The 27559-nt window shown below is 48.6% G+C and overlaps 1 protein-coding gene across 4 annotated transcripts in view; it reads left to right on the top strand.

Moving 5' to 3' along the window:
• The window catches only part of Ankrd46 (ankyrin repeat domain 46), a 27903-nt gene continuing 344 nt past the window's right edge, over positions 1-27559 (top strand). Inside the window, exons 1-5 of one of the 4 annotated variants that reach the window (XM_037197728.1) lie at positions 31-79; positions 17312-17368; positions 20070-20404; positions 21671-21829; positions 26150-27559. The exon at positions 26150-27559 is cut by the window's right edge and continues 344 nt beyond it. In XM_037197728.1, the coding sequence (XP_037053623.1) occupies positions 20094-20404; positions 21671-21829; positions 26150-26366 (687 nt within the window). In that variant the 5' untranslated portion in view covers positions 31-79; positions 17312-17368; positions 20070-20093 and the 3' untranslated portion in view covers positions 26367-27559. Of the gene's footprint in view, positions 80-146; positions 396-17311; positions 17369-20069; positions 20405-21670; positions 21830-26149 lie in introns of those variants that run through there. The other 3 variants (XM_037197729.1, XM_028884487.2, XM_028884488.2) reach the window with 3 other exon arrangements.

Raw genomic sequence — 27559 nt, 5'->3', positions numbered from 1 at the left:
CTCTCTGGCTGTCCGCGCCCCGCCCGCCGCCGCTGCAGAGGTGGAGCTGCTGCTGCTGTCGCCGTGGCCTCGGGCTCAGGTACCGGGGCCGGGGACCGTGGGCAGCCGCTGGGCGGGAGCCGGCGGCACCTGCCTTGCGGGCCCTGACGGCCGTGGGGACGGGCGCGGGTCCGAGCGGCTCCCCCGCGGGCGGTGCTGGCGGGAGGGCGCGGGCCAGGCCGGGGAGGCTGCGCGGAGCACGCGCGCGGGGATTCGGGAGTCCCCGGCGTCCCGTCCGGCGAGGCTCGGGTGCAGAGCAGAGTTAGGAAGAGGTGGAGTCCTTGGCGGGTCACAGAGGAGTGCACGGTCCAGGCGTGCGTGGGAGCAGTGCACACTCACTGCCCGGGGGGCCCTCGGTAAGACAGGGTTTGCACCCTTGCTGCTCAGGCCTCAGGTGATCGCGGACTCTCACACTTGACACGCGTCGTTAAAAAGCCGATCGTTTCTCTCCCGATTCCCCATCAACTGCATGTATTCATTCTTTACGGTGTTCCACAGAATTTAGAATTGGCCGCAGACTGTAGTGATAGGCAGGTACCACTGAAGAGTGACACTCCTCACTCTGCGGGACGCAGCACTGGTATCTAGGCCCGTCCTAAGGTGCTGTCAGTGGCGTGATGGTGTTCGTGTTACAGTAACAGCTGACCGTCTTCAGTCAGGTATCTACCCAGTGATGCATCTTTTTAACATCTTTGCAACAAACCTAACAAGTACCGTCTTTCATTTGCAGATAAGGAACCTGAGGCACAGAGTCTAAATTAACTTGTCTAAGTCCAGACAGTTGACAGAGAGTTAAATGGGGTCCGAGACTCCCAAGATCCCACTCCTGCATCCCATTTCTGTTAACTTCCAAACGTAGTGTTCCTTAAGAGTTTTGTTTGTTGATACACTTTGTAGCCTGAAATGATTTCTTTAAGACTTGAAGTGTGTGACAGTATGGAAGAGCCTGTACCACTGTCCCGGAAAACAAGTTCGCCCTTTAAACTTGTAGTGATAATAAAGTTAAATGTCCTGGGTTCTCCTGCTTAGTACAGTTTGATTTGAAGTAGAAGCTCGTCTGTGTTCGTTCACACACATTAGTTGTGTGTTCGTTAATTGTATTTTCACAATGAGTTTCACCTTGCACGTGCAGCATTATGCCAACAGAAAGGTTTTTTTCCTCCCACAGTAAGCTAATGTTTTACAGGACACCGGAAAGACGTGGGAGAGGAGCTGCCACCTGATGAGGCACATTCTGTAGAGCAAATTGAGTTACTGGCTGCAAGGTCAAGGATTTTCCACGTGAGACTGGAAATGGTTATTTCCCAGTCCCAGAGACTGGGACTTGTACTGTCTTCTTAGTTAACTACTGCCGGGATAAAATGCCCCGGCAGAGCAGCCCAAGGGAGAAGACTCGTGACTCCGGGTGCAGGCTGTCACAGCGGAGAAGGGAAGGTGGCGGGCGGGTGTGAGGCGGCTGGTCTGTTACAGCCATGGTCAAGAGCAGAGGGCAGTGAGTGAATGCATGATAGTGCCCAGCTCCCTCTCCTTTCCATTCTGTCTGAGGCCCAGCTCCGGAAATGGTGCCACCCACATCCCAATTGACCCAACTGAGGACACCCCTCATAGGTGTGTTCAGAGGCCTACCTAATCTGGACACTCCCTCACTGAGACCCCCCCCCCCCAGGGCTTCCTTCATGTGTTAAATTGAGCACTAAAGCTGACCATCACCATCCCGACCCACTTAGCAGTACCAGGTTTAAGAGTGCATTGTCAAGGTTCATGTAGCACACATACAACCTGTCTTTTGTGCTGGGGCAATTCCAAGAACCAGGGACATAATGTAACCTAAGTCCTTGATCTAATGGAGCTAACATTCCCTTGGAGAAAGATGGGCTAGTAAAATAATTGGTTTAAAAATGGAAGTATATCCAGTTAGATGGTAACAGTTACTAAGAAGAGAAATAGAGGAGTGAGGGGCAGGAGCACTGGGAAAGGAACTCACGGTTTTACAGTACGAAACCATGTGCGGACAGTACTGGTGTGAGGTTGAAGCTGCAGGGCGGCCCTCCAGCTGGGGGGGGGAAGCACAGCGAACACAGAATCCAGAGAACATCAGCCTGCTAGAAGACTAACAAGGAGTCCACCAGCTTTGAGCAGAGGAGCGGGGAAAGGAATGAATTGGAAGCCGCATGGATGCTAGGAAAGGCCGGCTTTATTCGGGAGGGAGACGGTCAGAGGGGTTTGAGCAGAAGAATGAGAAGGCCTGACTTACGTGTTCAGGCTTGACTGTCAGAGCAGAGATGGAGTCAGACTAGTTAGGGTACCATAGTCATTATTCCTGGGCATTAATTCCAAGACCCCTCCCCCATGGATGCCTGAAACCTTCAACAATACCAAGTCCTATGTACAGTGTACCATTTTCCTTTATATACATGCCTATGATAAAGTTGTCAAAGTAGGCACAGTAGCACTAACAGTAATAAAATAAGACAATAGCATTATGCTGCAATAAAAGTTGCCTGCATATGGCCTCTGCCTGTTTAAAAGTATACATTGTATTCACCATCTCCTGTGGGGTCTGAGGTGATAAAATGAAGCAAGGTGAGTGAGAGAAGCATCACAACAGGAACCACAAGCATTGCTTTACTGACACTGGCGATTGGTCTGTACTAGTCCAGTTGGCAGATAAATGACCAGGGTGAGTCATGGCTAAGCTGGAGGAGAGCTGGATGGCTAAAGATTTCATCACACTATTCAGAATGGTGTGTGGTTTAGAACTTAGGAATTCCTTCTGGAATTTTCCATTTATGTTTTGGGCTACGCTTGACCGTGGGTTGTTGAAAGTAAAGAAAGAGATTTGTATAGTAAGCAGCAGTCACATTCTAGAAAAGGAGTTGCTGATAGATTGCGCGCGGACGTGAGAATGGGTGGCACACAAGGCAGAAGTCAGGGTTAGTTTTAGCCGTACCCGAGATGCCTGTTCAAAGACATTATTAAAAACTGGGGTTCAAGACAAAGGTTCTATTAGAAACAGAAATTTGGTAGTTTTCAGAACGGTGGTTTGTTGGCCAATTTTTACTCACTATGATAAAATTTCTGATACAAGTAAGTTGAAAGGAGAAAAGATATATTTATTTCCAGTTTAGAGACTTTAGTCCATCGCCTCTGCTCTGTGGCTTCTAGAGCTGTTGTGAGACAGAATGTCACAGAGGTGGGAGCAGGTGACAAGGCCGCTCATCTCATGGAGACAGGGAGCCAAGAGAAAGAGTCACGTGCTCGCAGTGACTCACCTCCTCCAGCTGGACCCACACGCTGAAAACCTCCCAATCTCCCCAGACAGCCCCATCGGCTGGGAAGCAAGCCTTCGTACTTGGGCCTTCGGTGGGAACACTTCATGTCCGAATCGTAACAGGAAAGTCACGAGACTGAGGCATCCAGACTAAGGAAATGAGACTCAAGCCGTGGAGCCCTCAGTGTTCAGTGATGGGCGTGGTTAAGAACATTAAAGGGGCTAGGGAGGAGACGCTTGGGGATATTTGAGGGGTGGGTAAGTGTAGAGGGCCCGGGGGAAGTGATCAGCTCTGTCACCCTGCTGGTTTGACAAACCAATGGATGGAGTTGAAAGAGGCAGATGATAAAAAGGTCTTAAGAACAAAGGTGGGATGCTTGCCATCCAAGAAATGAAGAAGTGTTATAAACAGAGGCAGTTAAAACGCTGTAGCATCCAGACACATGGACCCTGAAGACTTGAGCACAGTGGAGAGGGGACAGGTGCAAACAGTAATGTGTTAGGTGCTAGAACCAGCTGCCTGTACAGTAGCTGTGGCCCCATCTGTCTGTCTGAAGTTTAGACATAGTGTACCTGGCTGTAGTAACTGTACTGTACAGTTCTCAGCCTTCTGATGTTCTGGGATTTACTAAAATCGCTAAAGTCTTTCATCTGAACTATCACTTTAGTAAGCTGGAGGAGCACTGATACCCAAAAGAAGGAGTAGACAGAATTAGAGCAGAGTCTACGAAATTGAAAGTGGGAGATCAGTAGCCAGGGACCCCAAAGCTGGCTCCTTGGAAAAATCAGGAGTCAGTAAATCTGTATAGGCAGGTGAAGGAAAGGGGGGATGTAGCTAGAGTTTTCCTGCCTTGCCCACAGTCAGGACAAATCTCTGTCACCGCCAGTCCCACAGCCGCTCAGACCCAACCAAGTAAACACAGAGACTTATATTGCTTACAAACTGTATGGCCGTGGCAGGCTTCTTGCTAACTGTTCTTATAGCTTAAATTAATCCACTTCCACAAATCTATGCCCTGCCCGTGGCTTACCGGCATCTTCACATGCTGCTTGTCATGGTGGCGGCTGGCAGTGACTCCTTCTGCCTTCCTGTTCTTTCTTTTCTCCTCTCTGTTAGTCCCGCCTATACTTCCTGCCTAGCCACGGGCCAATCAGGTTTTATTTATTGACCAATCAGAGCAGCTTGACATACAGATCATCCCACAGCACAGCCAAGTGCAGACCATCTCAAACACCTGCACTAATCATCCTCTATGCAGACCTGCTGGGTAAAGCCACGAGGAACCTGAGAACAGGCTCCCATAGGACATACAGAACATCCCACAGCAGGGGGACACAGATTTTTATATGAATGAGGAGGCCTGGTGGCCCATGCTCGAAATCTCAGCACTTCGAGGGAAGAAGTAAGAGGATTGTGAGTTTGAGGTTGGGCTAACCTGGGCAACATAGAGAGACACTGTCTAAATACATACATGAATAAAAGGTCATCATTACGGAACCCATGGCCGTTACATGAAAAAGAATCCTATACCGTGCCCACAGATTTTATAATCTAGGTGAATGACAGCCAGAACCAGGCCCAGATGGATGCATGGGTGAGTTCTGCCAGACATTGAAGGAAGAAGTTGGCAGTTCTGAGAAGCCTCTCAGGCGAATACTTACCTCATTCTATGAGGCCACTGTTACCCTACCAAACCCTCACAGCACTTAGGAAGTTACAGGTGTATAACTCAGGAGGGTGGTATAAAATCCTCCAGAAAGTATTAGCAAATGCAATGATGAGTTTATAAAAAGAATTATACGGCAGCAGGAGGCCAGAGAAGGGAAGAAGCCGGGATCACATTGGGCGCTCGGCAGTGCAGCCTCCATTGGGGCTGGAAACAGCCTCTGACGAACCGAGCAGAGAGGAGCCATCGGCTTGGTAAAGAGCATCTACAAACCCTTCCGCCGACCTTGGACTTGGGCAGATGTTGTCTCTGAGCAGTGCTTTTCATGCAGTGGACATCCCGCCTAGCTGCAGTAGAGCATAAGGAATATAACGTTCACGAAGGAAGAAGTGCTGTTCTATGATTATCGCTGCAGAAACTCCAGCAGTGATGCGTAACCTCAGCCAGGCTGGGATACGGACGGCCTCAGTACAGGAAAGCTCCAGGCCACCTTTAGAGGCTGCATCAGAGGCACAGTGTGGAAGGAAGGAGTAAGAAGATGGAGTTTATTCAGATGAGATTTTCTCCTGCCCTGGGAAAGATTCCATGAGATGAATGCAAAGGCAAGTGAGGAAAGAAGAGACTGGAGGAACATTTGCAAAAGACACACACGACAAAGGATGACACCTAAGATGTAAAAACTCTCAACTGAATAATTAGAATTCAACCCAGTTTAAAAATGGGTTCACGGCTGCTGTGGTTCGTTCTCGTTGTTTTGTTGTGTGTTTCCCACTGACTGACTTCCTGTGTGTGTGTGTACCCATGGCACACATGTGGCGATCAAGACACCTTTAGGCAGCTGTTCCTCTCGTTCTGCTGAGTGTGTTTGGGGCTCGAACTCAGGCTGCCAGGTGTGACAGAAGTCCTTTTACCTTCCGACCACCGGCATGGCCCTGCGATGAGGAGTTCTGTTGTTTCATTTGAGACTGGGTCTCTGTGTAGACCTGGCTGTTCTAGAACTGCCCTGTAGCCCAGGCTGGCCTCGAATTCACAGAGATCCCCCTGCCTCTGCCTCCTGAATCCTGGGATTGATTGATTGGTTAATTTTGGTTTTTCGAGACAGGGTTTCTCTGTGTAGCTTTGGCACCTTTCCTAGAACTCACTCTGTAGCCCAGGCTGGCCTCGAACTCATGGAGATCCACCCTGTCTCTGCCTCTCGAGTGCTGGGATTAAAGGCGTGCACTATGACCACCCGGCTGAATCCTGGGATTAAAGGCGTGATGGTTAGTGGTTTTATTTATTCATTTTATTTGTGAAATTATATAATTCCATCATTTCCCTCTTTTCTCCTTCCAAACCTTTCCTGTTCTCTTCCAAGTTTGTATCTGTGCAGGTTGGCCTGAGGACATGTTTGAGGAAAATCTGACTAACTGAGGTGGGAGGACCTACCTATTGTGGGTGGCACCATTTTCTAGGCAGGTGATCCTCAACTGGGTAGAAGTGTAGAGAGCGAGCCAAGCCTGCATTGGTTCATTGCCCTCCGCTCATGGCTGTGGGTGCGTGTGACCAGCTGCTTCACGTTCCTGCTGCCCGGAATGGTGAGGCAGACAGACCTTCCTCCTGTAAGTTCTTCAGTCAGGGTTCCTCACAGCACCAGGGAAGGCCACTAAGACAGCGACCTTAACAAACACTGTCCAAGAAGATACAGAAACAACCAATGGGTGTGGGAAACCACTCCAGCATGTGTTGTCAAGGGAATGCAACCTAGAGCAATGCTTACGTAAAATGCCTAAATCGGGAACATGAACAGCGTGGGACGTTGTTGGTAAGAATGTGTATCAGCAGCCTGGGGTCATGGCGCTCGTTATTGTCCCACCCTGATGGGAGGCAAGGCGAGACAGGAGGAGCTTGGACTGCACAGCGGGTTGAGGTTGACTTGAGCAGCAGAACATTGCTCAGAGTGTAGCTGGACGTCTGAGAGTTTGAGTGCCATGTCAGGCTCTGCACCACAAAACAAAACAAAGCATACGTTTCCGGGGTTTTACTCCTCACTGATGGGAAAGGAACAGTGCAGTCCACACTGGAAGACAGTTTGACAGTTCTTACCGAACTGACAATTGCTGCCACAAAAGCCAGAAGTGATATTCTTTGGTGGGAGTCAAAACATGTCCACACAAAAACCTGTCCCTTGGTGTTTATAGCCCCTCTGTTCAAACTTGAGCAAATGTGGAATCAAGCAAGATGTTTTTCAGTAAAGGAATGGATTGGCTGACGGATACATCTAGACAATGCCCTGTCATTCAGCACTGAAAACAAAGGAACCAGCAACCAGGTGAGACAGAAGAAGATGCTGATGAGCATGTGCTGAGTCAAAGCAGGGTGAGGGCCGTACTGACCGTTAGAGGCCCTGAAGCTGACAGACAGCACGGTACTGACCGTCAGAGGCCCTGAAGCTGACAGACAGTACGAGTAGAGTGCTGCAGTACTGACCGTCAGAGGCCCTGAAGCTGGCTGAAGAGACTTAGCAACAGTTGTGCAGGCAGGTGTCCCCCTGTTTGGGGGTGGCCAGGGAAGCTAGAGCAGAGACTGAAGGATGTAAAAGAAATACTCATAAACTGAGGGAATGGGCACTGGATGAGGAGAGGTTCTTGTGGGTGGTAGGAGGGCAGCAGAGATGGAGTGAGGCTGGAGGGACTGTGTGTGTGTGTGTGTGTGTGTGTGTGTGCGCGCGCGCGCACACACACACACACACACACAGTGATGGCACAGACCTGAAGTCATCTGGTAAACCGTAATTAAAAACTGGAATCAGGCCAGTGTGGCTAGAACAGAAGCCTAGGGCATCTGTTTGAGTCTGCTGCCTTGAACCTGAAAGTGTGGCTCTAATGTGTTTTCATCTCTTCTTAGGCTTCTGTAGATGAAGATGCAGAACAGTTCTGATTTCAGATCATTTTCCAAAATCCAAACCTTGTGCATTCTGAGATACAATTTGTTCTATGTATTCAAAAATATGAGACGTATTACAGTATTTGAAGCCTGTGAAAGCCTTTTAAAGAACAATTTCATGTCACAATGATCTTTCCTGAACAGCGTGGTTCTTTTGAGTGCCAGAACAAAAGGTCAAGGTTGCAGCTGCTCAGACTCTTAAATAAAGAATTGTTAAGTGTTGTAGTTTGTCACGACCCTGATGACAGGTCATACAGAGCATTTTAAAAGTGAGAACATTTACCGTGTAACTGCCGGTCTCCTTAGTGTCCGTCAGTGTGAATGACTACATACTGGGTTTAAGAGATTGTGAACAAGAACTGGAAGAAAACTCAGGTGTGTGTAATATCAGGGAGCTCTAACGGGTGGGTGGTGTCTGATTCCTCACGGGACAGCCATCGAGGCAGGGGACTGGATGCACTAGAGGACGCTTCCTGGAAGACAGTGGGGCCGATGAGACCCGCGGCCAGTGAGGCCTTCTCTGCTGTTGTCACAGTGGCTAGTGAGCTTTTTGAGCAGTCTGTAAAGATAGTTCCTGGGATGGAGGCTGAGAGAGCAGTCTGCTCTTCAAGAAGACTTAGTTCAGCTCTGAGCACCCAGGTCAGGCGACGCATGGCCTCCTGCAGCTCCAGTTCCAGGGGCCCAGTGCCTTTGACCTCTGCACACATGCACCCCACCATGTGTGCACAATTCCTGGGGGCCACTTGCCGGCCTCTGTTCCCCTCTCTGGAAGACTCCCAGAGCTCTCTGGGAGACTGGGCCCACCTGTCGTTTGCCGCCTTACTAGGAGAGACTGGGCCGGCTCTCAGTCAGAAGGCAATTGCTGCGCCTCCTTGCTTGTCACCTTGAGATGGTTGTTCTGTCTGAGAAACTCTGGACACTGCTGGTCCTGTTCTGCGAGGGTCTTGGCATTTCCCACTTCCCACCCCACCAAGTGGTTCCTGAGTATCTTACTATTATCCCGTAATCTGAGCCTGGAAATAGAGGAAGAAGGAAAAGTTGTTGTCCTTTCTTAAATCAGATTGTCGCACTCACTCCTGTCTTCACTATCTGGGTGTCGAAGGACAACCCCTCGGCGCCAAGAGAGAAAAGGACCAGTGCGCCCCGGTAAAGCCTCGGGCACCCCTCCCATCCCAGAGGCTCCAGCTGTGAAACATCCACCTCCTGTGTGGAGGCCCTCTCCCACTGCGGGTCACTTAGCCATGTGCCCTCTCCAATGGCGCCTCAGCTTCTGCAGCTGTGTTAGGTTGTGCGACCCAGCGGAGGCCTCCGGCGGTGTCTTGACAGGTGAGGCTCTAAGAGGAGCTGGATGTGAAGGGTCTGGAGGGTCTCCTGATGGAGTGGAAAAGCAGACATCAGTCTCACGCAGTCAGACGACCTCAGGGATGCCGACCGGCCCTCCCCGAGGTTGTGTGAAGGAAGATGTTCTGGTCCCCCCACACCCCCGGGTTTTTAGGATGGAGGCTTTGCATGAAGGAGAAGAACCAGCCAACACCTGTGCATATTCCAGCTCTGGATTTTCACGTTCCCAAAAAGAGTTCTGTGTTACTGAAATGAGACAGACAAACCCGGAAGCCCTTCCCTGGCTTTATACTGTGCCAGATGTAAAGCTGAACTTGAAGACAGGTGGGTGGCATGCTGCAACCCCAGGACTCAGGAAGCAGAGGCAGGAGGATCCAGAGTCTGAGACAAGCCTGTGATACAAGGCAAGGTTGTCTGCAAAACTGAACTAAGCTGAGGACTAGTGGGCCCACAAGGTGGCGCTGTTGGGCCATGTGCACAATGCTGTTAACTCGGCTGTTGTCCACAGCCTGACCTCCCCAGACTTCAATGTCCTTAGCCATAGGAGTTTCAAACACCGCATAATTACATAGTAAAGAGTCTAGAAAACAAAGGTATTAAGCTATCCAAACCAGCAACTTCTATTTTTTGAAAATTTTATTTAGACTTGTTTAAATCTATTTTTTCTAAAAGTTGAGTTGTGACGATACTTTAGTCATTAAAGCAATAAATACTATGAAAATTGCCAGAACATATCAGACATCCCTGTTTAGTGGTTTTGGTTTTTTGTTGGAGGAGGAAAATTTGGGTAAAGGTAAAAAATACGTAGGAACAGCAAGTCCAGGAATTCAGTCACTTCCTGTAAAGTAGAGGCTATTTCCAAAGATTTTGTAGTTGTTTTTCCACAAACGCTTACTTTGTGTTCAGTGACAAGGTTGCTTCCGAACACTTGTACCTGGCTGCTTCCTGTGGAGCAGGGCGCCCTGCAGCCCTCCTTTGTTCTGGGGTGAGGAGTCTGTTGGGAATGTGAGCACTAGACTCAGACCCCTTGTACGGGCTCTTTGACGGAAAGGATTGCCAGTTGGTCGTGTGGAAGGGATCTCGTGATCAAACCTGATGTTTTACTCAGACGGTGAAGGTGTGCCCAGCGCCCAGCACCCAGGGTTTCTCTGGAGAGCAGATGTGCTGTGTCAGGAGGAGCCATTTAGTGCCCATCAGACGTTACAGGCAGTTGTTCACACCATAAGACGTAGGTGTGAACAAGAATTCAAGTGTTTCTTGTTTGGATTTCTTTTTCCTTTTCAATAAGCTTAGTTCCCTGAGGGCATCTACTAGGTCATTCCTGAGTAACCTAGTTTAAATTAGTTTATGAATGCCAACATAGTGCACTGGCCCTTTAAAAAGTATCATTCAGTAATTTATACATTTCTAATTCATCTTTCCCTTCGCTGTGTTCATGAAGTTTTAATTATGAAATAATTGATAGGATGGCATTGAGGAAATTACAGAATTTAGAATTTTAGACCTCCGACCGAGTGCAGTTGGTAGAAGAGTTTTTGCCTCAAATGTGGGAACCTGGCTTTGCTCCTTAGTTGTGCACAAACTGGGTTTGATGGCACAGACCAGCTATAGCCACATTCGAGGCCGGCCCGGGCTACCTAAGGTCGTGTCTCAGGAGTGGAAATGGGGCAAAAATGTTAGAAGTGCCACAGAATGTGGATTCTCTGCAAGTTTGCGTGTAGCGTGAAATGTGTCCGGCAGTAGATGCCCCTCATCTAAACACTGCTTATTCCAGTGTCCGTTGTTTCTAGCCTCAGAAGACGTCTCTGATGGCTTCCTCCTGGGCACTGGGCTGTGCTCAGAGGGCTGTCCACAGCTCCTTTCTCAGTTCCCTTCTCCAGTCTTGGAGAACATGGCTGACTGCGCTCCTTTTAAGAACCCAGCAGTGGCTGGACAGTGGCTGAGAACACTCGCTGCTCTTTCAGAGGACCCGAATTCAGGTCCCAGGAAGGTCTCAGGGGAGTCACAGTTCCCTGTAATTCCACATCTGACCTTCAAGGGCACCAAATACATACATATAAATAAAAATAAATCATTTTTAAAGGAAAAAATTAAAAAGAACCGCAAGTAAATATTTGCATAATTATCTTTATTTAGGAGAGATAACTCAAAGCTTAGAAGTTTGCATTTTAACCATAGGATTGATCAATAGAAATTTAATTCTTAGGCACTTCTAATACAAGAGTCCTAAAAATAAATAAATAAGCTTTCAAATCCAACGTAGTTTAAGGTGAAGCACCCACCAGACTCTAGAAGCTTCCACAGTGACACTTGCTGTTGCAGTGACAATTGAGCCATAGAGAGGAGCCGAGTTCCAGAGCCACAGGCACAGCCAGCCTCGCCTGGCCACAACCGCCACCCACCTTGGAACCTATGGTAATAGTTGTCAATCAAAAATGGTTATTTTTAACTTCTCTTAGGCATGATTTAAAATGCCAATGAACTTGAACCTAGGTAATAGGAAAAATATGAGGCAAATAGCTTGTGTTAAGATTCAATAGGAAAATTGCGATACATGTGTGTAATAGAATAATCTTCACCCATTAAAGCTGATTATAAGATGCCAGGCACATGGCTGTAATCTCAGCACACAGGAGGTGGAGGCAGGAGGATCAGGAGTTCAAGGTCAACCTTGACTACACAGTTTGAGGCTTTGGGGCTACATGAGCCTCTGTCTTAAAAACTGTTCTAAGAAGCCGGGCGGTGGTGGCACACACCTTTAATCCCAGCATTCGGGAGGCAGAGCCAGGCGGATCTCTGTGAGTTTGAGGCCAGCCTGATCTACAAAGCGAGTTCCAGGAAAGGTGCAAAGCTACACAGAGAAACCCTGTCTTGAAAAACAAACAAACAAACAAACAAACAAACAAAAAAAACAAGACAAAACAAAAAACTATTCTAAGGCAGTGTTAATAGTGATGGATGCTTACAGACTAGTAAAGGGGTTAACGCTGGTCCATGTGATGAGTGTTAATACATATGTGAGCAGAAGGAAAGAACTGGAGGCCCACAGCAGCAAACTGTTGGACCTTTCAGCTGGGAGGAGTGTGGGTAACTCTCCTTTGTTCGTCTTCATTTTCTGAACACTTGACAGTGAGACAGAACTAGTCTCAGGAAAAGCTGAGACTTTGAAGTCCTGTGACAAGGAACCTAAGTAAGGTACACTCAGGAAGGAAGAACCAGCAGGTTCTCCTGCATCTGGTCATCCTGAATCATCAATGAGCTGAGCACCGTGCCTCTGCCAGGAGACTCAGACAAATAACACCCATTTCTTGCCCCTGTAGAGACATGGTCTGAAGTTGGAGGACCCCCATGAGCAAATAGCAGTTTGTTGTTCTTTCCAGAACATGCTGGGCTTTGAGTCAGGATCAGTGTTCCACCCAGCTGACCCCCATCCCTAAACATGGGTTTTGCATGAACATCTGCTCTGGATTTCTTGATTGAATGTGTAGAGTTGCATGGGCAGTTAGAAATATTATAGACTAGATATGAAGCCCCACTCTGTCACAGCAAATGCAGTAATGGGCTCACTAACATCTCTGGGTCTTTGAGATGATTAAAGTCACTCTATTAGGAAGAAAAGAGGCTGAGGAGATGTGGGATTCCTGGCCTGAGATCTGTGGGTCTGTGTAGACTTGGGTTATGAACAGTCCCTGCTCACTGGGAGATCTGTGGGTCTGTGTAGACTTGGGTTATGAACAGTCACTGCTCACTGGGAGATTCAGGGTTCTGTGAAGTCACTGCACACAGTGGCAGGACCTGACGGCTCCCTCAAGCTCTTGTTGTGTGGCTCGTCAAGATTATATTCTAGCTGGAAGCCACTGGATTCCTCTAAAGATAGAACAGTGAACAACAGGACACAGAAAATGCAGACGGCTCCATCACCTCTGCTTTCCTCAGCAGGAGACACGGTAGGCGGGTAGGCTCTGACGGCCCCTCCTGGCCGTGCCAGGTTTTGCTGACAGTTTGCTCCAGGGTCTTAGCTCTAATGCTTCCTTCTACTTTCCCCCTTAGCTATGATGTCATCAGTGCTCGAACCAGGAATGTAACACTTAGTCATGCCTTTCCCAGTGACTTTCCAAATGAGAAACAAATCGATACAGTGTGTACGGGTGTTGTCATTGGATATAGAAATAGATTTAAGGTTATCAGCAAGTCTGGACTGAAACAGCATCTTCCATTAGTTCCTGACCGCCAAAATTTGACCCTAGAACCTCTGTACATTGATCCAAGACTGTGGATCCAGAATTTGGGATATAAATGGGAAAGCATGGTCAATAGAACTTTCCATCAAGTCAGTGACCTTCCAGCTTCCACCCAGACCTCCTTCCTGGTTTGTTGTTTGGGTTCAGGGTTTAGGTCAGAGCTGGTTGGCATGGGGGAGAGCTAAGTGACTGTTTCGTCCCACAGAGTAAGTAACTGCATCAGTACACAGGGCAAGAGTTCTAACTGCACCCCACCCCACCCCAGACGACCCATACTCCTGTGACAGTGTCCACATGTCTGCCTCCATTCCCATCCGTGGACCAGCCTCGTGTATCCTGCCCTTCAAACCAGGGCCCTCACGAAGGGCGGGGTGCTTTCTGGGGCTTGGCTGCCGCCCCCACAGGCTACTCATATTCCAGGTCATTGTGTTTTCACTCTACCAGAAGCCAGTTCTTTTTCCTGGAGGTTTTGCCCCCGACTAGATGTCCCCCATTGCTGGAAGTCACTCCGTTACCAAGAGATGGGTGTGCTTGCAAGCTTGCCTCAGCATGGCAGGATCCCGTGCTCAGCCTGGCGCGGTGATAACCTGTGGACTGAGGGCTGGCTGAGCCAGACAGCTGATGAGGAGCCGGGCTGGCTTTCCTCCCAGCACCACACGCGTTCTGTCGTGGCCAAGCTTTGACAGCTTCTAGCAACAGGAACACTAGCTCTGCAGTGCCGAGGTTGCTCCTCACGGGAGCCGGGCTCTTCTCCCTCCTGCTTTCTCCACCTCAGAATCAGCCCTCGTTGTCTGCTTAGCTTTCAGACCCACGCTCAGGGTCTGACTCAGCCCTTGTGACGTCAGCTGTTGACGCTCTTGTTAGAGCCCCTAACCTTGTGTTCGGGATGGTTCTTGGTAAGTACACCCTTTGGTAAGTCCCAGGGCTTCTAGTCGTCCCTCCAAATGCTCGGTCCTACAGAGATGTCTATAAATAGCTTGTCCCTCAGAAAAATGACCCAAAGATGACTTCGTTATGTTCTTTTTTGCTTGGGAAAGATGACACCATTGGACCCAGCAGTCTTTCAGTCAAATTTTTTAGGTTTTCCTGCAGCCCAGTGGTTACATTCCTAACCACTTATCCTAGAAAAAAGAAGAACCAGCTTCACATAACCTATACACCAGTGCTGACAGCTTCCCTGGGCGATGGCTCCATTGTGAAGGAAGGCTTGCCACCAAGCCTGACAACCACCTTAGATCCCTGGAGGAAGGAGAAAACAGAAGGTATCCTCTGGTTTCCTCAGGCACACCATGGTGCTTCACGGCCAAATAGAAATAAATGTGATACCTTTTTCAACAGCTCTGATGTGATTGTTAATTCCTGTAACAACCAGGTGTCCTTCAGTAACAAGTGATCAACAAGCGTTGGTCTGTCCGTGACATGGGACGGTACTCAGAGGACAAGGGGCAATGCATACACAACTGTATATGAAGAGACGCACGTGTGGTCCTGGGTGGTTTCACTGACACCGTACTCTCCAGTGCTTACGGAAGTGGAAGGCACACAGTGACTTGTCAGGGCTGAGAAGACAAGTGGGGGGGGGGTGGGGCTGGACGCAGGGTTACGAGCACTTACTTCCCTGCAGAGAGCCAGCACCCAGGTGCAGCCCACTACCATCTCTAACTCAGTTGGGGGGTCCAGTGTCCTCTTCTGGCCTTGGTGGGCACTACGCATGTAGGTGATGCTTAAGCATGTATGCGGGCCTACACACACACACACACACACACACACACACACACACACACACACACGTGCGCGCGCACACGCGCGCTCGTTCACTCAGGCAGAAACAGTTATATACATAATAAAAATAAATAAATCTTAGAAACAAAACAAGAGCAGCATGCCAGCCCCCAGTGTTGGGAACACCAGTGTTTGGGCCATGTGGGTGCTGGCATCCTGACTGTGATGCCCTCCTGCATCCTGAATGAGATGTCCTTCCTGCTGTGGTTTATAAGGTGTTGTCATGAGGGCCACAGGAAAGGAGACATGGGACCTCCTGTGTAATCATACAGGTGGGTCTGTAGTTGTCTCCAAATACGTTTAACTGTAAAGATCTTTAGTCCCGACCCCTGGGGAGACAGTTAACCTGTGTTCTGGTTTTTATTCACTTTAGGGGAAGGTCTGAATAGATTTCTAGTGATTGATGTATAGATTGAGGTTGTTGGGCGGCTGTTTTCTCGTACTTCAGGCTGATATGTTAATGTAACGTTAAACATGGAATCACATAGCTCCGATCCGTAGTTTGGACAAGTGTACCTAGTGCCTGGGCACTGGTGTGTCAGAAAGACAGCAGCCTGGCTTTTCTTGTAGACCAGAGGGGACAGTCGGGGTGTTGGGATGTAATTATGTGTGGTCTGTCATTGTACCCACACAAGGAGCACAGCTTGCTCTTTTATAACGTGAATTCACTTAAAAACACCCTCTCGCCTTTTCATACTGAAAACTAAAAGCCAGGTCTATGGGTGACAGTCCAAGAGCATCGCATTACGTGGGTCAGTACGGGAAGTTTGTCCAGATTGATACGGAACCCAGAAAACTAGAAGCAATAGAGGGTACTGTGCCCTAGCCTGTCTTCAGGGTGTCTCTTGGTCCTCTGTGGCCCTCATATCAGCTTGTCAATGTCCTGTCCAGCACTGCCAGCCCCGTTACAGTCTGATGTGATCATTATAAATGAAGCCTTGCCAGATACCGTTAGTGGTTTCTCCGTGTACATTTATTAAAGACAGTGGATAGCAGCCTCGCATGACCAGTAAAAGATCAACGCAAGTTTCAGCTTCATGGTGACTCTGGGATTCGGACTTTATATGAAACCAGCTAATATGACACATTTGAGGCCCACAGTGAATTTTATTTATTAGTTGATGATGCTCTTCTGTGATCCAGACTGGCTGCCCAGCACCCCTGCTTTCACAGGTCTTCATAAGAACTGAGTGGTCAGAAAGGGTGCGCCAGTGTACAGAGAGGCCACCCCGTGGGCCCAGGGCAAGCCTGAGGTGAGCAGCAGGATTCAAGAGCACGGCCTGGCAGCAGGAGGGTCCTGCCGACCAGAAAGGACAAGGGTTAGAATATTGAGTTAAACCCACTTTGTTTGGTCCAGTGACAAGCTGTGGCTGTTTGTTTACCCTTTCTCCCTCTTAGGAATGGTATTCCTTTCCAAGAGTGCTTCTGTGGAGCTGGGGATGTGGTTCAGTGGGTGACCCCTTGCCTAGCTTGTGCGAGACTCTGCTTCCAAATTCTGTGGCCCTTAGTCAGAGTTAAAGGTCAGCCTCCATTACATTGTGGAGAATATGCTTTCAGAGTCCAGAGGCTGAGAGTGACTTCCAGAGCCCCGTTTGTCCCCTGTCGGTGACCCCTGGTGACTCCTTCCTGCCTGTGGTTTCCTGTCAGTGGTCACAGCTCCACATCACCCCGTCCAGAGTGCCCAGCAGTCATGAGGGTGGCCTGGCATGTTGCTCCTTCACCTCAGACGTCCTGGGGACTGTGCACAGGCCCCTTGACCCGTCTGTGTGTCACAGAACTGACTGAGTGTCCTTTCTCACGCCGCACCTTGGCTGTGAGTGAGTTCCTCGTCATTGCTGATGTCTTTGCTGAACCTCGTTAGGACTGCAGTTCAGCTCCGGGTGGCCGCTGAGGGAGCCATCTCACCTCACCTGAGGTGTGCTCCGCCGTGGACTCCTCTCAGCGTGTGGACCTGCACTGTGGCCCACACTATGGCAGCAGTCTTCACTGGGGCTGGTGGAGCAGTTCCTCCAGGACAGAAATGACCGCTTCCTTTCTCCCCTCAGCAGATAAGAAGGATTCCCAGAATTCCCCACGCCAGACGACCCGAGTCAAAACACCAGGTAGATAGGTTTTAAGGAGCATTCTTACGGAGTGTAGCCAACATGTCCTGGCTCTTGAAAAACACTTGGTATAGGCTCTTTTATTTCCAAGGTAGTTTGTGTTAGGTTTTTGTTTGTTTTGGAGCCCCAATCCAGTAAATAGTGCAAGGGGAAGTTAGAGAATGCTCTCACAGCACTGGTAACTGTTAAACGAATTCTTAAGGTGGAGTTACTTTTTTATACAAGTGAGAAGACAACCACTATGTGGAAACTGTGCCTTCTTAAGTTGTTAAACTTCTTTAAGATTTATTTATTTGAAGTGTATGACTATTTTGTTTCCATGTTTGTCTGTGTACCAGATGTGTGCCTGATGCCCATAGAGGTCAGAAGAGGGCATTGGATTTCCTGCAGCTTAGTTTATAGTTGGCTGTGAACCACCATGTGGGTGCCAGGCACTGAGCCTGGGTCTTCTACGAGAGCAACAAGTGCTCTTTCTTTTTAATGACTTATTCATTGTATTTTAGGTGCTTTGGTGTTTTGCTTGCATGTGTGTCTGTGTGAGGGTATTGGCTCCCCCACCACTGAAGTTACAGGCTCTTGTGAGCCACCATGTGGATGCTGGGAATTGAACCCAGGTCCTCTGGAAGAACAGTCAGTGTTCTTAACAGCTGAGCTAATTCTCTAGCCCTGATTAATTTTTAAGAATTTATTATTTCAGCTGGGCGGTGGTGGTGCATGCCTTTAATTTAAGCACTCAGGAGGTGGAGGCAGGCATAGCTCTGTGAGTTCAAAGCCAGCCCGGTCTACAGAGGGAGTTTCAGGACAGCCAGGGCTACACAGATAAACCCAGTCTCAAAAAACCCAAAATTCAAAAAGGAAGAAGAAGAAGAAGAGGAAGAGGAAGAGGAAGAGGAAGAAGAGGAAGAAGAAGAAGAAGAAGAAGAAGAAGAAGAAGAAGAAGAAGAAGAAGAAGAAGAAGAAGAAGAAGAAGAAGAAGAAGAAGAAGAAGAATTTGTTATTTCAAGCCATCAGTGGTGGCTGAGGCAGGAAGAGTTTGAGTTTGAGGCCAGCCTGAGCTACACACATCATGAGACTGTCTCAGACAAACCCCTAATCATGATGCTGTGTTATATCAATGTTTTTCATCCTGACCTCTGTCCAGAGGGGTCCTTACCAGTTACTGAACCTTGGTCGTGTTCTCTGTCCCTCTCCAGAAGGTCGCCTCTCCTGTCACTGCTGTGGGTAAAGGTTCTGTCACTTCCTGTCCACTGGCCTACTGATGGCTTGCTTGCCTCTGGTCTTTACTGTCTGAAAGCTCAGTAAGACTGTGCCTTCTCCTTACTGAAGTCTGTAGGTACTCTCATGGAAAGTCAGGGATAGTAAAGCTTATGTTTTACTACAACAACCTTGATGTTGCTATGGCTACATAGCAGTCAGTAACCACCCCATCCACATGGGTGCTCAGACAAATCCTCGGGATGTATGGGCTGACACCTGCCTCAGAGCCAAGGGCAGCAGCAGAGCTCTGGAGTCAGGCGGCCCAGGCTGGCGAGCTGAGAACCCTGCCACACCCAGTGCCCGTGGGCTCTGCACTCGCGGACCGTGGGACGGGGAGTTTACCCTGGGTTGGCCTGGTACCCAGGGCCATTAGTGTCCCAGAAAGACCACCGGAGAAACTGTGCAGGCTGAGCCTGCCTCTCTGGAGGGGCTGGCAAGACGCTTCAGAATATACAGGTGCTTACAGCCAAGCTTGGTGACCTGAGTTCATGCCTGGAACTCCCACAAGCTGCTCTCTGTCCTTCACACATGCAGTGTGCACAGGTCTGCACACATGATAGGTCAGTGTTTTCTAAAAAGAGCCTTCTCTGTGAATGCCCTGGTCTTTGCCTTTCTGTTTTCTCTTCAGAAGTTCCTTTTGGGAGACTTTCTTCTTAGATGAAGCAAAGTGTGAGGCAGAGCCCGTGAAGCCGACTGTTGTGCGGCTGAGGCAGCTGTGGTTGAGGCAGGGCAGTGCTGGGGTACTGATGGGACTGACTGGGTACTAGACTGCTACTGTGCCCAGCCTCCAGGAGATTCAGGCCGCAGAACCCCGGGGAGTGGGGAGTGGGTGTGGCTGTCTTCCTCGTCGCCCGCTCTTAGACACTGGGAGTTTGGTAAAATCAAATATTGAGGTGTCAATATACCAGCAGAAGGGGTTAATTCTGTAAAAATCTGTTGTTTAATGACATTTCTAAAATCAGCGTGTTAATTCCTTTACCTTTTTCAATGAGTCTTAAATGTATGCCTCAAACACAGTGGGCGTGGGCTTGCACACAGGTCCTTCTTGACTCTATACTGTCTCCTTTAAGAAGAACACATGTGAAGGAGAATCACCATGTATTGGACGAGAAGCCAGCAGTAGTGTGTGCCTGCGGGGATGGCGGTGTTTTCGGATATTGTCATGAACTTAAATCTAAGCAGTTGTATTTTAGCTTCAAAAATATTTCAACACCTTTTTATGATAAGAAGTAAAAGCTTTACAGTAATTTAATTGCCATTTTGATCTGGCAGGTGTGAAGAAAATAAAGTCTTTTAGTGGAAAATGAACCATAATTGATAATTTTGTGATTGTTGTTTGCTTGGTGAGGAGACTGATTTTGAGGAAGAGGCCGAGAAAGATCAGTGTTTCTCTGGCTGCTTGTCTTGCCTTCACCAGCTCTCACCCTCCTCCTCTGTCACGCAGGAGTGTCCATCCTCACATCCCACCATGTCCTACGTGTTTGTGAACGACTCTTCCCAGACTAATGTGCCCTTGCTCCAAGCCTGCATCGATGGAGACTTCACCTACTCGAAGCGGCTGTTGGAGAGTGGCTTCGACCCAAATATCCGAGACAGCAGGGGCAGAACAGGCCTTCACCTCGCCGCGGCCCGAGGGAACGTGGACATCTGCCAGCTGCTGCATAAATTTGGTGCTGATCCACTGGCCACGGATTATCAGGGGAACACTGCCCTCCACCTGTGTGGCCACGTGGACACCATCCAGTTCTTAGTTTCCAACGGACTCAAAATTGATATTTGGTGAGTTCTTTGTGCCTTTGAAGCTGGGTCATTTCTTCCTGTTAGTTGTGCAGGGTGGGGTCTGATCTCCGTCTGATCAGGTGTGATGATGAGTTCAGAAAGGTCTCGAAGACTGGAGCCTTGTTAAGGGAGTGTGGGAACAGGAGGCCAGCCATGGGAGAGAGAGAGAGAAAGAGAGAGAGAGAGAGAGAGAGAGAGAGAGAGAGAGAGAGAGAGAGAGAGAGAGAACAACATCTCTGTGGAATAGTAGCTGGTAAAGTTCAGTTCAACAGAAGAAGGAAGAAGCCTGTTTGATCAGCTTATTCTAAACTCACAGTAAGTAGCTCTCGCTCTAGTCTCTTATCTTCAGTTTTTATTTACTATTTTTTAGATTTTTCCTATCCAGGTATTTATATATTGAGCTCACCTCCCCGCTCCAGTCCTCCCTTTCCTCATTTTATACATGAAGTAGGTAGGTCAAGAGGTCACACAGCTTATAAAGGACAGGGCTGGGGTCTGTGCCTCTTTCAAACAGCACACTAGCCTCGTCATCGCTCTTCAGGAGGGCACCGTGGGTTTGGTTTTGTGGGACCCAGTACCACCCGCTCTCCTGTGTGGGAAAGGCCAGCCCATCTCAGTACTGAGCCTGGACTTTAAGTTTCGGGGTCCTGCTGTCCTGGAGTACTGGAGCCGTGGCCACCCGGAGCAGCATGACAGAGAATGTTTCTGTGACAGCCGGACAGATGGGGAGGAGCTGGTGTGATTTGAGGTCTGTTCTGTCTTCTGATGCTGGTGTCAGATAGCTCAGTGCTCAAGGCAGCTTTGCACACTTAAACCATATCTATATCTATATGTATACGTGTATATAGATATGTGTGTACTTATATGTGAATACACTCACAGTGTGTGCAGAGACCAAGTCTAGAGATGTATGTGTGTGTGCACCTACATGTGTGTACGTATACATGAATATATTCACAGTGTGTACAGAAACTGAGTCTAGACTAGACTTTCCAATTCATCCCTAGGATGTTCTCTTTTTTCTTTTATTTACTGTCGTTTGTTCTTTCTTTTTCCTAAATGTTCTTTTATTATTATTTTTTTGTTTTTGTTTTTCTTTTCTGGAAGGAAAAATCCAGTAACTAGAAGTCAGTTTCTGGCTTGCTTGGGTCTGCTGTGGGTTTGACTTGTGAACCATTGGCCCACGCTTTCCTTGTTGAGAACGAGCCGGTGGGAGCCAGTGTGGCATGGCCACTGCCATGACTTTCTTTCTGTGACCTTTTCCAGCAATCATCAGGGTGCTACCCCCTTGGTTCTGGCCAAGCGCCGGGGCGTGAACAAGGATGTCATCCGACTGCTGGAGTCTTTGGAAGAACAGGAGGTGAAGGGGTTCAACAGAGGCGCACACTCGAAGCTGGAGACCATGCAGACGGCAGAGAGCGAAAGGTACTGAGGGCGCAGCTGTCTGTCTGTCTGTCTGTCTGTCTGAGTGTGTGTGCATTGCTGTGTACTAGTGGAGCGGCCGGAGGAGGGTTTCAGGTGTCTGTCAGTCGCTCTCCACTCCTTCCTTTGAGGCAGGGCCTCTCCTGAGCCTGGACCTGCGTTTTCTCCACTTCTTCCCCGCTTGGAGCTGGGTTATGGCATGTGTGGGATGCCTGGCCTGGCCGGTGGGGTGGGTGTAGGGGGTTATGGCATGTGTGGGATGCCCAGCCTGGCCGGTGGGGTGCATGCAGGTATCTAAGCCCAATCCTCGGGTGTGCACACAAGTGCTCGTCACTGGTCCATTTCTCCAGCCCACACTTCTTCATTGAGAAAATGTCCAAGAATTCATGTTTCTCTTGATGTGTTTGGAGATCTCATTTTGATACTGGCCAGTAGGACTCTTTATCAGAAGTACACTTGGGCTTTATTTTGCCTGTTGTGATTACTAATTAACTAAGGTGTGGTTAGTTGTTTGGGCAGCTTGGGAGCAATGTTAACCCCTGCTTTCCAAATGCCTGTCGTGGGAATTCGTGTTAGTTACAGCTCTGTGGGCACTGAAGCTCCTGGGTGTAAATTATTAACACTGCTGCCCTCGGTGCCACAGTAGCCGAGATTAAATTCCATTAGAAAATGACGTTAGAAAAATACGAATTAAACCACAGGGAGGAGGACTGAACTCTGAGGACAGCTCAGTAGGCTGTCACTAGTGTTGTGGGGTTGTAGGGAGAGTGGACCCCTCCGAAGGCAGCGTGGAAGAGTGCGATCACTTTGGAAAACAGTCTGACAGCTTATTAAAAGTTTCACAGGGTCACCCTGTGACCCAGCAATTCCACTTCTAGGTACAGACCAAATGCCCATCAACTAAGGAAAGAATAAATATTACCTGTTTATCCAAAGGAATATTACTCTGCCATAAAAATGAATGAAGTATTGACAGATGCTAAAGTCAGAATAAATAGTTTTTAAAAAGGGCTCTATGGAAGAAGCCAGGAATAAAAGTTCTCACACTGTTTATTCTGTTGTTATGCAGAATAATTTCCCCCAGACAGGGAAATTCACAGGAACAAAGTCGATTAGTGGTTGCTGGGTTTGGGAGGACAGCGAAGGGTGACTAATGGGTATAGACTTTGGGACGAGCAGCGATGCATGTTGAGAATCAGATAGTAGAGAGGACTCACACCTTTGAAAGGCCTCAGAACCCAAGTTCATCATTTAAAAGATGAGTTCAGTTAGGCAGTGGGGCACATGTCTTTAATCTCAGCTGGGGGAGGGGGCAGAGGCAGGAGGATCTCTGTGAGTTCCAGATCATCCAGGGCTACATAGTGAGACATAAAAGAAGAAAGTTTTAGCATAAACCATATCACTAAATAGAGTGTAGGGAAAATACCAAGGGGTAAGCCAGGAAGTGGCGTTATAATTTAACCGTGACCACCTTCAAAGCAGTGGATTTACCGTGAGGGTTCTGGGGGGGACACAGGATAATGTGTGGGAGGACTTAAAAATCAAGTTGATGAAGAGTAGTTCCCCATCTCTGTATATTACTCTAAGTTCAGTTTTATTCTTTTAAAAAAGTATTTTATTTTATGTGTACGAATGTTTTGTCTGCATGCATGTGTGCAGTGCTGGCAGAGGTCAGAAGATCCCTTGAAACTGAAGTTTACAGCTGCCGTGAGCTGCCATGTGGGTGCTGGGAATCAAACCTGGGTCCTTGGGAAGAGCAGCTGTGCTGCTAACCACTGAGCCACCTCTCCAGCCCTCAGTGTTGTTATTGTTGTTATGTGGGTCCAGCATGGCAAAGGCCATGAAGGTGACATGTTAAAAAGAACAGATGAAGCCAGCCATGGTGGCACAGACAGACTCACGGACAGACTCATGATTCCAGCACTGGGGAGACAGAAGCAAGAGGGTCACCACAAGGTGAAGCTAACCTGGTCTACATAGTGAGTCTGAGGCTGCTCCAGTGAGACCTTACCTCAAAAACAGAAGCTGACAGTCACACCTACACTCCCACACCCACACACACCCTCCTCTCTAGTGGCGTCTCCTAGTCCTGGACAGTGGGACACATGTACTGGATAAAACCTCTGCTCTTCCTGGCAGAGCTCCGTGGGCTCCTGAGAACACTCACAGCATTCTCATTTTACACAGGATCTCAGTGTGAGAGACTTCAGCTCCGGCAGAGGAAACCTCAGAGAGGTCACACTGAGCCTCTTGGTTTTCATTGGACTTCTCAAAGTGTGGCTCTTATTATAGACTTGCCGGGGTTTCCGTATCGTTGTAGACTCTTACTGCAAGTGTCTCGTTTTATGTATCTTTAACATAAAGGAATCTGGGTGTGCAGCACACGGACCCATTACGAAGCCAGCAGCTGGAGACTGGAGCTCATCTCCAGTGAGCCTGCCCTTGGGTTCAGTGGGAAGAGGTCAAACCAGAGTTCGATAAGAAGCCCGTTTGCAGCGTTTCCCTGCGCTTGCTGCTGTGGGCTGGTTCTCCTGTTCTGTGCAGGTGCCTGGGCGGACATGAAGGAAGGGCTTGGGAAGAATGGGACTTCTCCCGGCCCGGCCGCTGACAGCTGCTCCAGGATTATGGTCTTTGTGGCTTTAGGCTGCATGCTGTAACCTTGTGAGCTTTCAGTCCCCCACACGGTGGCCTTCACAGCCCAAAGGCAGAGTGCCCATTTCCTCTGTGGTATCTGCACTGCTCGTGATAGTGCCATGAACACTCGAGTCTGTTTTAGACTATCTACATTACTGTTTCCAGCGTGGCTGAGTTTTCCTGTAGAAGAAAAATGAACTCAGTCCCTGTTAGGGTATGTGAGAGACAAAGTGACTAGGAGGAAGCTGGGTGTGGTGACACACACACCTGTGTCCCCAGTGCTCAGGAGGCTGAGGTGAGATCGAGAGTTCGAGGCCAGCCTCAGCTACAGAATGAGTCCCAGGCAAGCTGAGCTGTGTAGCAAGACCGTGTAAATAAGCATAAATAAAGCGGTAGGGAAGCTGTTGAGAGTTCCTGGCCAGCAAGATGGGCTCAACAGGTAAAAACACTTGCCGTGAAAGCCTGAGCCGGAAGGAGAACTGAGTCCCAGAAGCTGCCCTCTGACCTTCACATGGCATCATGTATGTGCATGTGTGCACACATGCAAAAGCACAGAGGATAATGAGGAGAAGAATTCCTAAGACCAGTCTACGTGTCCTGCAGGCTGAGAAGTCAGCATCCATTGTTAGATTTTATTCAGAGAATTCTTAACTGACACACAATTGAACTAAGTTAGGAGAAATTCCCTTCCAGCCTTCACACCCACATACTATATTGAAGTGAACTTTTAAATCTACTGATTTTTTTTGTTATTTTTATGAATATGAAATCTTAAATTATGAAGTTGTATTTTGAGTGTCTTAGGTTTTTAAATTTTATGTGTTTGAGTATTTTCCCTTACATGCACGCATGCGTATTGTATGTGGCTGGTACCTGTAGAGGCCAGAGGAGAGGGCGTCAGATCCCCTGGAGCTGGAGTTCCAGATGCTTGTGGGTGCTGCGGGAGCAGCCAGAGCTTTACCTGCTGCGCCATCTCCCCAACCCCGCCGCCCGCCATTTGATCTTCCAAATGTCAAACAAGCTAGGTTTTGGTTAATGGATCGATGGAGACAGACACTCGACCCATTTTAAGATCTCTGCTTGGGGCGACTTTAACAATGTTTTTAATTAGGCCGGGCAGTGGTGGCGCACGAATTTAATCCCAGCACTTGGGAGGCAGAGGCAGGTGGATCTCTGAGTTCGAGGCCAGCCTGGTCTGCAGAGTGAGTTCCAGGAAAGGCGCAAAGCTACACAGAGAAACCCTGTCTCGAAAAACCAAAAAAAAAAAAAAAAAAAAAAAAAAAGGTTTTTAATTTATTTTTTGACAAATTTATACATGCTTACAACATCTCTTGATCATATTCATTCCCAGCTCCACTTCAGTGATCTTTCAGTGTGAGAGACTTCAGCTCAGGCAGAGGAAACTTCAGACAGGTCACACTGGGCCTCTTGGTCTTCATTGGACTTCTCAAAGTGCACTTCCCTTCCCGCAGACACCTGCTGGGACTTCCTGACTAGGGATTTTGATTTGCCTGCTGGATAGTGACCCAGGGACCCGGTCATTGCAGTTTATCGGTTTGTGGATTCCCAGGAGTTTGTAAGCAGCACCTTCCCGGGCCCGTGCATCTCTGTAGTGAGCTCTCCATAGCTTGTCTCTTCCGTGCTCTGGTGACGTGTGTTCTCATGCCCCTCTCTCTCCTCCTCCCACAGTGCCATGGAAAGCCATTCTCTGCTCAACCCCAGCCTCCAGCAAGGTGAAGGAGTCCTGTCCAGCTTCCGGACCACGTGGCAGGAGTTCGTGGAGGACCTGGGCTTCTGGAGGGTCCTGCTCTTGCTCCTGGTCATTGCTTTGCTATCTCTGGGCATTGCCTACTATGTGAGTGGGGTGCTGCCCTTCGTGGACAACCAGCCCGAGCTGGTCCATTGAGGCTCACGGGGGTAAGGCAAGGTCCTGTCAGTATTGGTTTTCAGTTCTTAGACTATTTCTTAGCACAAAGCAGCGAGGGCTGTGTTTTATTTTGGATTTTTACTTACCATGACCTTTGAGAAGAACGAATTGCTCCTTTGAACTTTGTCCTGTGGTCGGTTGGACTGCATCCTAACGCTGTGCACCAGAATTGTGTGATCAGATGTGGTGGTGACCAGAGTGGGCGCTCACAGCAGAAGCCACAGTAGGGACCCGACCCTGATGGAGGAGCAGTGGCCACCGGAAAGCAGATTGTTTTCCTGTGATTCCATTTTATTAGTGGACTGGTTTTCTCTCTTGCTCATTACTTTGCAAGAGCCCTGTCTTGTTTTTATTTACTTTCCTGGGAAGAGGAGAAAGTGGAAACTTTCAACTTAAATTTTGATTTTTTTTTCTCACAACCAAAATGGCAAATCAGAACTGTTAGAACTTTGAGTTTTAAAGAGTATTTTCAGGCTAGTGAGACAGCAGACAGGTTTTGAGGATTAGCAGTCTTTCCTTGAACATGGATTGATGGGACAGTTTTGATTCATCCTAAACTGATCGTTTGCAGTGTCTGTGAAAATTAGCTCTAGAGTTCACTCTACTCACTCCCCGGCCTCCTCCATTTTTGCTTTTGAGGTGTTCTAGTCAGAAACCATCAGGAAACCCTTTGGAGTGAACAGTCATTAGAGAAGAAGAATCCTCTCCTTCCCTGTCTCTGTCCTCAGCACCACTGCCTGTCAGCCCGTCGGCCAGCTGCGTCCTCGTGGGCGTCACAGGTCATCCTGGGTCCCAGCGAGCGCCATCAGGCCACCCGGTGTCCGACGGTGGAGGTGGAGGGGTATTTCTGAGTAAGCCGTGAACAATGTCATGCTGGTGTCCTGGTGTCAGTCTGCTAGTGTAGGGCGTGGTGTGGATAGGAATCTGGACCCCAGGCTACATGCAGCTCCTAACTGTGTGTTTGAAGCCCCCTTTGTCTGTGGTTCTGTAATAGAGAAATCATGTTTTTATGTTATTACGGAGTATGGAAACAATAATTTTCACTGAGTGAAATCTGAAACCCACAGTGAATAACTAATGGTCTTGCTTTCTGTAGTTGGCGTCTGGGTGGGGTGGTCCTTCTGCCAGCCTGTCGCTTGCTGATGCTGTCTCCTCTGCTCTTAGATGCCAGG

Source organism: Peromyscus leucopus, chromosome 20 (genome assembly GCF_004664715.2).
Source record: "Peromyscus leucopus breed LL Stock chromosome 20, UCI_PerLeu_2.1, whole genome shotgun sequence".
In the NCBI taxonomy this organism is placed as follows: Eukaryota; Metazoa; Chordata; class Mammalia; order Rodentia; family Cricetidae; genus Peromyscus; species Peromyscus leucopus.
The sequence above is the reverse complement of the archived record's forward strand: the minus strand, read 5'-3'. Positions and strand labels throughout refer to the sequence as shown.